Source organism: Plasmodium coatneyi, chromosome 1 (assembly GCF_001680005.1).
Source record: "Plasmodium coatneyi strain Hackeri chromosome 1, complete sequence".
NCBI classification, from domain to species: Eukaryota; Apicomplexa; class Aconoidasida; order Haemosporida; family Plasmodiidae; genus Plasmodium; species Plasmodium coatneyi.
Genome location: NC_033556.1, coordinates 850,360 through 865,158, shown reverse-complemented (window position 1 = coordinate 865,158; position 14,799 = coordinate 850,360). Strand labels below are relative to the sequence as shown.

The window sequence follows — 14,799 nt, the reverse complement described above, 5'->3', positions numbered from 1 at the left end:
AAGATGGTAGGGTGGTTGGTGGAAGATGGTAGGGTGGTTGGTGGAAGATGGTAGGGTGGTTGGTGGAAGATGGTAGGGTGGTTGGTGGAAGATGGTAGGGTGGTTGGTGGAAGATGGTAGGGTGGTTGGTGGAAGATGGTAGGGTGGTTGGTGGAAGATGGTAGGGTGGTTGGTGGAAGATGGTAGGGTGGTTGGTGGAAGATGGTAGGGTGGTTGGTGGAAGATGGTAGGGTGGTTGGTGGAAGATGGTAGGGTGGTTGGTGGAAGATGGTAGGGTGGTTGGTGGAAGATGGTAGGGTGGTTGGTGGAAGATGGTAGGGTGGTTGGTGGAAGGAAGGTACTTCCTAAGGGAAGGAAGGTTTAAGAAAGGAGGATCTAAGGAAGGAATGTCTAAGGTAGGAAGAAAGGAAGACGTGGTCTAAGTAAAAGAAGGAAAGAAAGAATGAACGAAAGGAAGGAGTGTGGAAGGAAGGATGTCTAAGGAAGGGAGATTCTAAGAAGAAGGAAGGAAGTGGAGGTCTAAGGAAGGAAAGAAAGAAAAGAAAGATAGAAAAACGAAAGGAAAGAAAGGAATGAAAGAAAAAAAAGGAAGGATGGTTCTAGGTTTAAGTTTGAGGTAAGGTGGGTCCTATGTTAAGGATAGGGTGAGATCCGGATTAAGGGTACGGTGGGTTCTGGGTTAAAGGTAAAGGTGGGATCCTAATTAAGGATAAGGTGGAAAATAGGTGTAGTGTCTGGAGAATAAGATTTCGGGTTTAGGGTTCAGGTTTTAGGGTTAAGGGTTCAGGATTGAGGGTTTAGGGTATAGGAATTCGGGTTTAGGGTTTAGGGTTTAGGGTTTGGGGTTTAGGGTTTAGGGTGTAGAAATTGGATTTCTGTTTTTGGCGTGAGGGTTTAGGGTATACGTAGTCGCATTTCAGGTTTAGAGTTCAGGGTTTATGGCCTGGTTTTTAGAAAATGAAGGGATGTGTTTGTTTTAGAGGAAAAACTCCTCGCAGACTGGTGTTCCCGACACTGGGGAAAGCGGACAAGGGGGTCCAACCGGACAAGCCTGGTCCAATCGGTCAAGGGGGGAATCCTCCATGTGGACCCTGTAAAGGTTGCATACAAAAAAAAAAAAAGAAAGGAAAAAAAAGAAAGAAAAAGAAAAGAAGAAAGGAAGGAACAGCTCTAAGGAGGAAGGATTAGAGGGTCGTGGTTTAGGGGAGGAAAGCTATATATAGCAGACATATATATATATGTGTACTTATGTTAATTTTCTCTTATAGAAACTTCTATGGGAAGAGTTGAAGACCTTTACCGGAGACATGATGTTTAATATTGAGAAGGATGGACAGCAGGATCAGAAAATGTGTGAAAAGGCGAGCGGGGATAATGCGAAGGAGTTATGTAGATTATTATTAAGAATATTCTTCTGGATGGATGGATTAAAGCAACAAGTGCCGAATGAGCAGCGAGACAGCACTGGGCACATGATTTGGATACGAAGGGACAAAGAGACGGACGTAAAAAAGGAAGAAGAGCAACTCCACTCTTATTATAGGTGTTTAATTGGAAAAGTAACCTTAGTAAAAATGTTAGGCAAGCATTGTAAGTTAAAGGTAGTAGCAGACGTAGTTATGAATGATGTGGGGAAAATGAGGAAAACTATGAATCTTAACGGCGGGAATCAATTATGTAATGAAGTGGATTTCGGAAGTTTAAAATTAGGGAGTAGGTTCATGTGGGATCAAATTAAGAAGCGGATAAATGATTTTAGTACGGAAAACAATTATGGTGTTTGGTTACCGCTAGTACAAAAAGGACATAGCAAGTTGCACACAATAAGGGACGAAGTACAAGACAAGGGAATTTGCCCAAATGGAGAAGAGAACCTTGACAAAGACACCTTAGAAAAATTAGAAATAACAGTCTACAACGATGAAGACCTGTCCTTAGACGATGACATTGACACGGACAAGGACACTAAAACTTCAGGGAAGGAGTTGGAGGAATTATTGGCCAAAGCGAAGCAAGAAAAGGAAGCAGGGAAGGAGGACAAAGAGGAAGAATTCTTAGCAAAGACGTTACATGATTTACTGTGGAAAAAATTCGAACAACATAGGGAAGAAGTTCAAAGCAAGAAAAAACCACAAACAACAGCTGTAGCAAGTCCACCTACAGGTCAAACTAGGAAGGACGACACTGCAGGGGATGATGATGCTCTTCCTAAAGTAAAACAACCACCGTCTAATCCAGCACCACTTGCACCATCTGAACCAAAAGGTAAGTAACAATTTTAATAGAGGGGAAGGAACATTTCCTTCCTAATGGAAGGAAAGGGAAGGAAGGGGGTGAAGGAAAGAGCGAAAGAGGCGAAGGAAGGGTGTACCACCATCATCATCACCCACACTGATCACTACCCGAGCACCCCTAACCACTGTCCTTTCTTCCTTTCTTCCTTTTTTTTTTTCTTTGGTTTTTTTTTTTTGTCCCTTCCTTTTCTTTTCCCCCCCTTTTTCTTCGTCCTTTCTTTTAAGGGAGTGGAAAATAAAAGGAAGGGACAAAAAAAAAAAACCAAAGAAAAAAAAAAGGAAGAAAGGAAGAAAGGAAGAAAGGAAGAAAGAGAAAGAAAAAAGGGACGAATGAAAAGAAAAAAAAAGAAAAAAGAGGAATGTAGAAGAAAAGAATGAATCGACCGCTACTCATTCATGTCTTCACTCTGTTCTACTTCCATGCTTCTACAGGTGATGAAGAATGCAGCCATCTGAAGGATGACATGTGTAAACGAGCAAAATGCGTGACGACTAATTGGTTTAAAGACAGAATAACGCGTGATGGGGGTGGCAAACAAAACTGGGTAAATGAGAAACAATACTGTCTATTATAATTAATGGCACAACTGGAAAGAGCAGTATTGTCTATACATAATTAAATAGCGAAATAACGACTTCGAGTCTTGTATATGTACGTTGAGTGTACACATGTTTTGTTCTTTACTTGTTTCCTTCCTTTTGGTACGCAGTGTACATTTTGGAATAATGACGTCAAGGGGAGATTGGATAAACTGTCTGAGGCTATGATCCATGAGAAAACGGGAGACGACGGTATATGCAAAGACATTGAGCAAACGGGAAAGGAGGATGCACAACATGCAGAAGCAAAAAGAAAAGCTTGTGAGTACATTGTTAAGGGTTTAAAACATATATATAATTCTCAGGAACATGGGACCGATCTCCAAAAGAAGAATAACCAACAATTTGATCGAACTATGGGGTGTATTCTATTAAATGCTTATGCAGATAAGTTGAAAGAAGAAGCACAGAAAAAAAACCCTCCTTGTGATGTTGAAAAAGGCATAGACCATGCCTTCACTAAAAGTGGAGACATTAAGGAAAAAACACTTCCATGTAAGGGTGATAGTACTTGTGTTGAATGTACCAGGAAAGAAAATCTAACTTGCACATTAAACGTTAATGAACAACTGTTTGATGAAGGAGAAAGTAAAAAGTGCGAAATAGGCAGAAGCAGTGGCAGAACCCAGATGGGAACCAAAGTAAAAGAAATGCTCAGCGGCAATGCACAAATACAAAGAACTCTGAAAAGCATATGTAAGCGAAATATTTTTTTTCTGGAAACTACCATCACTGAATTGGACCGGACCCATAAGAATAACGGAACCAGATAAGGGGTCCAACTGGAACAAGGGGGGGTGAACCGGAACCGGACATACCACCATACCACTCCATTATCATGCGCAAGACAGTTTTCATACTTTCTGTCCTCACCCCCACCGTTTCCCCCCTTTCTTCTTTTTTTTTTTCTCCTTCCTCCATAGGCAGAGATTGTAGCAAAGAAGGAATGAAACTATGCGAACGATTACAATGCATAACAGAAAATTGGTTTGAGGACAGAATATATGGGACGCACAAACGAACCTGGGTAAGGGAAACAATACTATCTATTGTAATTAATGGTACAACTGAAAGGAATAGTATTCTGCATACATAATTAAAAAACGGAATCACAATGACAAACCCTTTACATATATATTAGGGTTACATATATGTTCCATTATTATTCTTTTTCCTTTGCACAGTGTGTATTTTGGAATGATGACGCCAAAAGTAGACTGAACGAACTGTCTGAAGCTGTGACCACTAATAGTGAATCTATGGGGGATGAGTGTAAGAACATTCAGGGGAAAGATGCATCAGATGATGATGCTAATAAAAAAGCATGTCAATTCATTACTGCAGGTTTAAAAGGCATTTATGAACTTCAAGAGAGTACGACCGAGCCAAACAGGAAGATTGCAAGGAATAATAGACTAACAAGTCAAACCATGTATTGTCTATTCCTAAACGCCTATGCGGATAAGTTGATAAAGGAGGTTAGACGCCCCTGTAATATCACGGAAGAGACTATAAAGAGTGCATTTCAAATCGGAAATAGAAACAAAGAAACTTGGTGTTTGGATAAGAATACTAAGGAAAAGAATGATTGTGTTGAATGTAAAAGGGAAGCTAACTTTAGCAATTGCCCACTAAACGCAGATAATGACCTACGGAGACAAGATAGTAAATGCGATCAGGACAAAGATAATATAGAAAAAAAAGTGAAGGAAGTGTTCGAGAACGGGAAGGGTGACAAAGAAAAGGGGCCGCAAATAAAGAAAGCTCTGACTGCTCTAACTAATATAAATAATATAAATAATACCTTATGTGATCGTGTGAAGTGTATATACCATAGGTGGGGTGAAAACAGGAAAGTTAACGGATATTATGAAGACTGGGTAAAGGACAATGCTGTATATTATACTGAAGGACAGTATAATAAATAACACGCTCTATGTACATATTTAAAAGAAGGGACACGCTTGAATTATTTGTACGTATTTAGTATACATATATTTCTCCTCCCTTGCCCTTCATGTGCATAGAAGAAATTTTGGGACCCCGACGTCCAGAATAGACTGAATGCACTGTCCAATGTTATTAATGAAAAAAATACAAATATGGAACAGCACTGCAAGGACCTCAGTGGGGCGAGCAAACAGGCTTGCCAGCTTATTACTGCAGGATTAAAGCGTATTTACGAAATTGAAAGAGGTAAACCGCAAGAGGGGAATGACAAAGAAAAGGAGGAAAGGAAGATAGCAGATAACCTCATATTCCACCGAACCTTCTCTTGTATGTTATTGAATATATTTGCTGATGAAATGGAGGAAAAGTGTTTAGCCAAGCAGCAAGACATAAAAGCAGGCATACAACATGCCTTCAGTGAAAGTGCAAAAATTAAGGAACAAACACATCCATGCAAGACTGAAGGTGATTTGTGTCCATTTTGCGAAAGGAAGGAGGACTATAAAACTTGCAGTATAAAGGATAAAGACGGAGAAACAATAGGCGACAGAATGAAAAAGATGCTCTTATACAATGGCCAAATAAAGCAAGCTCTGTCTACTATAGATTCTTTATGTAAACCACCTGCTGCTACTAAACCAGCAACAACATCACAATCAGGAAGTCAAGGTAGGTCTGAATCATCAGGTTCGTCAGCACCACCAGCAGGAAGGGCTGAAACATCAGGTAATTCACTTGCAGGATTTCAACAAGATACAAAGGGAGTAAAAGGTAAGTCTACAACTGCAAACTGTGGAAATGGAGTAGTAGACGGTGGTATGGATGCAGCTGACGCATGCTTAGGTTTCTCTAACAATGATATTCCAGTATCTAATACTTATACTCCCGATCCTGATGAGGCCGATGCAATTAGTGGTCCTAAAGGTGTCCTTGGAAGTGAAATAGGTAATGTAGCAATAGTTAAGGGTAAAGTAGAACTTCCCACTGATCCTCTTCCCACAGGTGCAGATCCAGGTTCCCAAACAATTCCAACCACAGGGCAGGTAACTGGTAAGAATAATTAAAAAAAAAGAACACTTCCAAAGAAAGTGTGCGTATCAAGGTGTACTAGGAAAAATTAGAAAATAAAAAAAAATTACAAAGTGAAACAAGTGTAAAAAGGAAGTGCACAAAAAATTTAGGACGCGTAAAAAAAAATAAGAAAGTGAAAGAACTGTAAAAAGGAAGTGTACAAAAAATTCTGGACTTCAAAAAAAATTAGGACGCGTAAAAAAAATAAAAAAGTGAAAGAAGTGTAAAAAATTAAAAAGTAAAAAATGAAAAAGTAAGGAGTATAAAAAATAATATAAGTGTGCACCCGGAAAGGGTGTACATTAAAAAAAAAAAAAAAAAGGGGAGAAAGAAAAAAAGAGAGAGGAATAATAATTCATCCATCCTTCCTTCCCTTACTTTTTAGGTACACAGGGTGTATTTGGTCCAGGTTCTACAGGACACCAGTCTCCTGGTTCCTCCGGACCCGGCAGTACGGGAACCTGGAAACCCGGATCCTCTGGACCAGGTTCCACTGGAACTTGGAACCCAGGTTCTTCCGGTCCAGGTAGTACTGCACACCAGTCTCCGGGTTCCTCTGGACCAGGTTCCACAGGAACTTGGAACCCAGGTTCTTCCGGCTCCGGTTCTACTGGAACTTGGAACCCAGGTTCTTCTGGTACCGGCTCCACTGGAACTTGGAATCCAGGTTCTTCTGGTTCCGGTTCTACAGGAACCTGGAACCCAGGTTCTTCCAGTTCAGGTGCAGCTGGTAATCAAAACACTGGTAGTCCAAGACCAGGTTCTACTAGAACTCCACAAGCAGCAGTTGGTAATGACAAACCACTGGGACCACCTCCACCAGGGAAACCACAAGGACCACCACAACAAGGGGGCCCGAACCCCCTGGTTCCATCATCACTATCATCAACAGCAGCAACACCATCACCTAGGAGTGTTACAACAGGAGGAGCACGTGCTTCGGGGAAGAGTGCCAGAGGCCTCCTTCCCATTCAACATGTTGGTAACCTTATAAACCCTTCCGATCTTACCCCATACTTCCCTCTTGCTCCTGTCTTCATTGGTCTTTCTTCTATGAGTTATCTCCTCTGGAAGGTAAGAAAAAAAATTTTTAAGAGAAAAATAAAAAAAAAGAAAAAAAAAAAATCGAAGGAAGGAATGTTGTTAGGGTGGTGGAAGGAAGGTTGTTAGGTGTGGCTGGTGGAAGGAAGGTGGTGTTAGGGTGGTGGCAGGTGGAAGGAAGGGGGTTGAAAGAGGGGGGTAGATGGAAGGAAGGTCACTTCCTTTAAGGAGAAAAAAAAAAGAAAAAAGAAAGAAAGAAAAATAAATAACACATCCTGTATTAGATGTAAGATTTGCACTTATATTATAATGATAATTCTTGTTTTAAGAGCAACATATCGCATTTTAAAAATTACTTACCCCCCCTTTTCTTTCTTCCTTTCTTCCCTTCTTTTTTTTAGTATTTTTTCCTCGGTAAAGGAAGAAAACGTTACAAAAGAGCACATCAAGTATCTGGTCCAAACTTACAAAAACAAATTATGGACCATGGTATGGACCACTCTGGTCCACATGAATATACCTTAGTAAAAGAACGAAAACAACCAAGATCTGTTCCAACGAGAACAGAGAGGACAAAAAAACTGGGTGTTGGTCGTCGCTCTGTTGGTCGCCGCACGATTATTGATATTCATTTAGAAGTCTTAGAGGAATGTCAAAAAGGGGACCTACATTCGACGAAGCAAGACTTTTTTGAAATTTTGGTTCAAGAATTTATGGGAAGCAAATTCATAAAGGAAGAGAAGGTTCCAAGTTCAGATTCCGGGTTTAGGTATGATGTTCCTAAGGAACAGGTTCCAAGTACAGATTGCGGGTTTTAGGGAGGAAGACTTTGTTCCTATGGTAAGGGTTGCTATGGAAGATGTTCCTAAGGAACAGTTCCCAAGTTCAGATTTCGGGTTTAGGGAAGAAGACTTTGTTCCTAAGGAAGGAGTTTCTACGGAACAGGGTCCAAGTTCAGATTCTGAGTTTATGGAGGATGACTTTGTTCCTAAGGAACAGGTCCAAAGTTCAGATTCCGGGTTTAGGGAGGAAGACTTTGTTCCTGGGGAAAATCTTCCTTATGAACACTTTACTTAGGAAGAAACAATTTGTAGGCAAATTGTGGATGCTTATTTTGGCACTGGTTGCCGAATAATGTGAAATAGACATGAAAATGTGTGTTTGATAAAGGAGTTCTATTTAGATCATTTAATACAAAATGTTTGAAGAAGAACTGATCATATAAGTAGATGGGAATAAAATATCAGAACAGTATTTTACTTCCCTTTCATTATTTAATATACATTATGTATTATAAGGATTACATAATTTTTTCTTTTTTTTTTTTTTTTTTTTTTTTTCGTTTTGTGTATTAAATTGTTTACATGTTCAATGTGTAATCAATATAAGTGGAAGTGAAAAAAATTTTCTTGTCCACTTTATTTTGACTTGTTTGGTAAAATTTCTTTTTTACTGAAGAACTAAAAAATGCTTATTCATTCTGTTACAAAAATATTGACTTCATAAATTTTTGTTTTTTAAAATTCAGCGCACAGAAGAAAATTGCACCAAAAAAAAAAAAGAAAAATATTGTCCAAAAAATTGCAAAAAAAAAAAAAAAAAAGAATGCCCTAATATAAATTCTGTAACACAGAAAAAAATTGCACAAAAAAAAAGAATTGTCAAAAAAAAAGTTGTCAACAAAAAATGCCCTAATATAAATTTGTCACACAAAAAAAATTGTTAAAAAAATGCCTTAATATAAATTTGGACACGGAGAAAAAATTGCACAAAAAAAAAGAATTGTCCAAAAAGAAAGAATGCCCTAATATAAATTCTGTCACACAGAAAAAAATTGCATAAAAAAAAAGGATGTGTCAGAAAAATTGTCCAAAAAGAAAGAATGCCCTAATATAAATTTGTCACACAGAAAAAAATTGCGAAAAAAAAAATTAACACCTATTTAATTTGTCACAGAAAATTGCAAAAAAAAGTGTTCTTACAAAAAAAAAAAAAAAAAAGGAACTGTGTATACAATTACACAAATTTTACCATGTCACATGCTTGTGCATACGAAAGAACGAAGTTATGAGGACAAAGACTGGCACAATAAAAAAAGAAAAAAAAAAAATTAAATTGAATTAATTCATAATACTAAAGAAAAAAAAAAATGAAAAAAAAAATTTCAGTCTACTTCTAAAATTTAAAAAAAAAAAGAATGGGGCAAGTGTACACACACTATATAAAAAGGGGGGGGGGGTGAAGCAACAACAACAACCCAAATAAGGAGCAGCAACCACAAAAAAAAAAAAAAAAGGGGCAACAAATGGGGCTTTTATTGCTTTTTTTTTTTTTTTGCGCACAAAGTTGTCCATTTTTAGCGCCCACCAGCATCATATCACATGTGCGCGGTCCTTCTCCTCCGCAAAAAAAAAAAAAAAAAAGAGTGTATTCTTACAAAAAAAAAAAGAAAAAATGTTCTTCCGTTCCTGCACTGCATGAAGTTCCCGGATACTTATGGCCCCCCCGAAAGGGAAATTCCCATCCAGGTGTTCTACATGCTCTGATAACGTATATTCCTTCCATGTCTATTATTTGTTCCTTTTCCTTTTCTGGTGCTGATAGATGATGGTGATGTATATAAAGAAGAATTCTCTGTTAAGTCACTCGTGGAAGCTTCTGTGGATTCATATATTGTTGAAACCTCTATAGAAGAATCGTCTTCTGTGAATGTACTAAAGTTAGGCCCCACCGATCTTTTTCTCGTATTTCTTTTTCCGTTGTTGTTTCCAAATTGATTACCAAACCAAGAAGGTAGTGGGGAATACTGAAAGAAAAAGAAGAAAGGGAAGGTTGATAGTTTGTAATCTGTGCAGAATACATATATACCACACAGCTCCCTCCTCATATACACTGTTCATACAAAAATAATATCCACTTCTTATATATTACTGCACTTATCAGATGTTTAATAATAGTTACCTTATATAAAAGGAAAGCAAGTGTTGGTAGTCCAACTATGGGAAGGGTGGAAGAAATGGCAGTGGTAATGTTGCTACTTCCAGGGAAGGTGGGTGTGTCTTCCTGATGTGCCGAAGATTCCCTTGTAGGCACTTCGGGACACTTTAAATTTGATGGTTTGGGAATTTTGTTGTTACCACTGCCATGGAATTTGCTTTTAAATTCTTGACAATATGGACCACTTTTGTTTGCTCTTTGTCCACAATATTTCTGTATTTCAGTATAGGCGGAACTAAGTTTACTCAGGTAGTTGTCATATTTATTATTACAATCAGACACACTGCTGTTTAACAGTGATTGTATTTCCGTATGGTCATGCCAAAAATCGAATATGGTTTTTCTGTGGTTGAATGGTTCTTTGTCAATATCTTCACAAATAACTTTGTCCTTCCCTTTTGGATACGTTAACTTTATATTTTTACAAATCGAATTTAGAGTGGTTGGGACTATGTCATGACTATCTGGATCCCTGAATAAGACGTCTCCTATCCAATAATATAAAAAATTACAACGATCCTCATATAGTGGATAATTATTCTCTTCTGTCATTCTGGCCATACAGCAGCATGCGTTTTTTATTCTATTCTTATGTTCCTTCATACTTGAATACTGGTCCAAACTGTCTTCCAAGTCTCTGACCCAGTAACCTTCGTCACAACCATCGCAGCCTGTATCAAACTGACTATAGAAATGTTTATAGGAAGGTAATTTGTTCAAATCTTCCTTCTGTAAATGGAATTAGGGAAGGGAATGAAATATATATGTATGTATTCCCATGTATATATATATATTTTTTTTTACTCTTCTCAATAATTTTTATGGTGTGTGTTCAACACAAAGAATATTATATATATGTGTGTGTGTATATATATAGATGTATAATTGTTCATGTTGTAACAAGGAAGGAAAGAAGGATGGAAGGAGGGAGTGAACTCACCGACAATAGTTGTTGGGCAGGGTCCATCATTTTTTCTATGTATACACCTTTCTGTGTAGAATGGATTTATGGTTTAATTGAGCACATATTCATTCCTGTAGAAATATATTTGGAAGATTGTCATTTGTTCTGTGGTTATGAATGAACCCGAATGTTCAAAATTTCCCCATTCTTAATAATACATACTGTTCTATATTTGCGTGGCGATAACACATTATATACACAAGTATGCATTAGATGTATATCATTATATGTGCACACATATATAATTAAGGGAAGAAATATTAATAAATAAATGTACATGAATAATAATGAAATGTGAAATGGAAGAAGTAGGAGCCATAAAATATGAATTCCTCCATATACATTTTTCTTTTTTCATTTATGTTATATTATTGCATTGTAAACCATTATTTGTAACACTATAATATTTATGGAGTTCATTCATCCCCTCTGTGCACATAAGGTCGCACCTCTTCTTGATGTGCATATTTTTTATGTGTGCTACATTAAATTTATGCTTACCTTTTTGCACTTAATAAATTATTTGGTAGTAATTAACATATATGTAGTGCAGTTCATGCACATATATGTGGAATATTATTCATTCCTTCCTTCCGCATGGAATGTGCTAATATTCATGAATATTTAGTGAAGGGGCATGAATTTATAAAAGAAGTGAAAGATGGATGTAATGCATAGAACTGTATTAACTATGTATGAAGAGAAAAAACATACGCGCACATCCCTATAATAATATTTTACAGTGTATATTTTATTATTTATGCTGTATTAGTAATAGTACTTTACATTACACCTCCGTTCCCGTTCCTTCTAATGTAGATTACATTTTATACATTACAGTATTCCTCATATTTAATTTTACTTTTTTCCTTTTCAGTTCATATTTAGGCAAGAACTAGGGAGGTTCAGAAAAGTTAATGGAGGGGAGGCCTAAGAGGAAGGTTCCTACCCACGTTCCTATATTTTATGTGTATTCTGCTAGAATGTATATATGGAATCATCATACATATGTATTGTTATTGTTCCCTTTAAGGAAGTTATTTTATTATAGTGCATGGTCATGAATAATAAATAAAATGAGTGCACTTTACACGTAAATTGTATACACGAATATATTTTCCTTTTTCCTTCGTTCGCATGCCTTTTTTCCCTATTTGAACAAAGTCCATAAATACCGTAATTAAAGGACTAGTGAATATATATATATGTAAAGAAAAATGGAAATATAATGGGAGGTCAGATCCCTAAGTTCAGTACAACTATCAACATATATACGTAGTGCCATGTTGGATCACTACTGCAAATGTTGTTTGCTACCATTATTATTGTTGTTGCGATTGACATTATTGCTGTTCCTATCACTGCAATGAGTACAATGATTGCAATTGTTGTTGTTGTTAGTAATCTGCCATATTGGACGCAACCTACAATGTTAGGCGCAACTTGGACATTATTCCTTCCCTCCCCCCTTTACGTAACAGGAACATCTGTGCATGTTGCCTCATATTGCTCATAGTTGTGGGGAAATTTATGGACAAAATATTTCATAGGAGTAGAAGCTCAACGTACTAGTGTTCTGCACGAACGAAGTGGTACATTCCGCACGTGTATGATAGTATTATGCACATTGACAACTATTTATCCTTTTTCATTCTGTCACATGTATCCTATAGAACTGTTTATATGAATACCTTTATAGTAATGTGTGCGGGGAAAATTCAATTTATGATGCCATACTTTCTAATTATATTGCCCCTCCCCTCCGTTAGGACATAACTAATATAGACCATTTAGCAGTCGATTTGTGCAATGTACGAGGGATCCCCTTTACTACAGCAATTGCTTCGGGAGGCAGGAATATTCTTCCTGCTGCTATATTATTTATGAACGTACGTAAGTGCCATGAGCACACTCTTTTCCCCATGTGCAACATATAATTCACACTCGGAGGGAGCAATATGAGCATGTGTCTCTGCTACCAGGGGGGAGTGCACATGACTATATTGTTTCTACAGAGCAGCTGCACTGTTACTTAACTGTGTGTATATGCGCATTGCCCATAGCACTGTATAAATGTGTACATATTGTAGGACGTGCGCAATGTGTCCTATAGGAACAAAGCAGGGTGGTTCTATGCACCTGCCGCCAACATACCACCCTCCTCATGGTATGTGGACCATATGCCCTTTGAGTGCATCTGACAATGTTCCGCACTAGGAACATAATGTTCCTAGTTCAACATAAACACTCTAATGAATTATTGTACGCACCCATGGCAGCCACTGCAATATATATATGTTGGACATTTCCAAAGGAAAATTCCTTATAATTGTACTGTGTGTGTCTACCCCCCCGCCCTACACATGAATTATGTTCTCGCCCCTTCCCTTATGGGAACCTCATATTTACCATCTAAGAAAAGATTAGTATACGAGTTCTTGGAGGATATTTCTTTAAAAGTATGTGAACACATAATTTACATATTTCCATGGAAAAAAAGTGTAGTAGAAAATTTTCTAAGGGGACTAATTCTGCTCATGAGGTTCATATAAGGGACTTTATTCTGAAGGGACAATTCACTAAGTGTTCATCAGGAGGGACCGACTAATAAACCTCCTCCGGCAGGAATGTGCTGTAATAGATTCCCCCCCCTTTTAAGGCAGATAGGGATAGGAGAAACCTGGCACGTTAATCCATAAGGAATAATGTAAGAAAAGGGGGAAGCTACTCCCCCCTCCCTTAATGTGCACAACGTTCTGTGTATATATAAATAAACTATGTGTAGTGCACTCAGATGAAGGATGGACGGAAGAATAAAGTAAGTTGTGAAATATAGCATAGATTGAAGGAAATAAGGAAGAAAAACACAAATAGCATAATATATATATTCTGCTTAAACTGTTTATAGTGTACTTATTAGAAAAAGGTATAAGGAACAAAAGAGGGGGGAAGGGAAAGTGAAAATTATTGTTACAACAAGCCGATCATGAATGGAAGGAAGAGGAGAGGAAGGTGGAAGTGAAGGGCAGCTGCTTCCCTTTCTCAATAAACTACTACTACCACTACATGGGATGTGCGCACACAAAATTTTCACTTTTGAACAAAATATGTGAGCATAATATGCATCTTTGCATTATACACTTCTTTTCTCTATTTGTATTGTGAGTATACACATACCTTTTTCACTTCTGAACAAAATGAGTATATATATTTGTATTGCACTCCTCTTATTTCTTCTGTAAATGTGCACTCTTCCCTGAGCATATAGACGAATGTGCACATTCCGAAAAGGAAGAAAGGGTATAGGGAAGAGTGTGCTCCTTTTTTTTTGGATTGAATTATGCAATACGTGCATGTATTAACAATTTTTCAATTAACTCCCCTTTAAACATAACAATAAAGCATAAAAGTATGTAATACATGGGTTAAATTTTCGTCAAATAGAAAAATAAAGATGTGCTTATATACATAATAAGAGAGAAGTGTACATAATAATGGAATATTTCGAGCAGGCGTACACAGTTTAGAAATATAATGCATAGATACAGGGTGTATAAAGAATTTAACCTTCCTTTATTATTATTCCTCTATTTTCAGTTCGTTCATCCTCGTTCTTTTTCTTACCTTAATTAAATGTTCCTAATGATTTAACACGTACGTATGTAGTGTGTGTAATCATAATTGGAAAGTGAAGGAATGCACAAAATTAAGAAAAAAGAAGAGTACAAAAGTTTGATATATATATACATCTCCCACTGAGGAACTCCCTAACTTGGAATATATAAAGTGAAAAATCTCACACACATATGTATAATCCTTCATGAATAAGTAGAAAAGAACTTCATTAGAAATTTCTTATGTAGAAAGGAATATATACAGAAA

The 14,799-nt window shown here is 37.2% G+C and overlaps 2 protein-coding genes across 2 annotated transcripts; both read left to right on the top strand.

Annotated features, from left to right (window-relative positions):
- Positions 1-1,268: 1,268 nt before the first annotated feature.
- PCOAH_00001750 (SICA antigen) lies at positions 1,269-6,909 on the top strand (the record flags this gene model as incomplete). The annotated part of the gene is made up of 7 exons (XM_020056992.1): positions 1,269-2,265; positions 2,727-2,839; positions 3,005-3,590; positions 3,818-3,921; positions 4,079-4,774; positions 4,922-5,887; positions 6,301-6,909. Coding segments are annotated over 7 exons (4,071 nt in total), but the record flags the coding sequence as incomplete, so codon positions are not given.
- Positions 6,910-7,435: 526 nt separating this feature from the next.
- On the top strand, positions 7,436-8,033 carry PCOAH_00001740 (SICA antigen; the record flags this gene model as incomplete). Its single annotated transcript, XM_020056991.1, has 2 exons — positions 7,436-7,725; positions 7,748-8,033. The coding sequence occupies 2 exons, from the start codon at positions 7,436-7,438 to the stop codon at positions 8,031-8,033; spliced, it is 576 nt and encodes a 191-aa protein (XP_019912388.1).
- Positions 8,034-14,799: the final 6,766 nt, after the last annotated feature.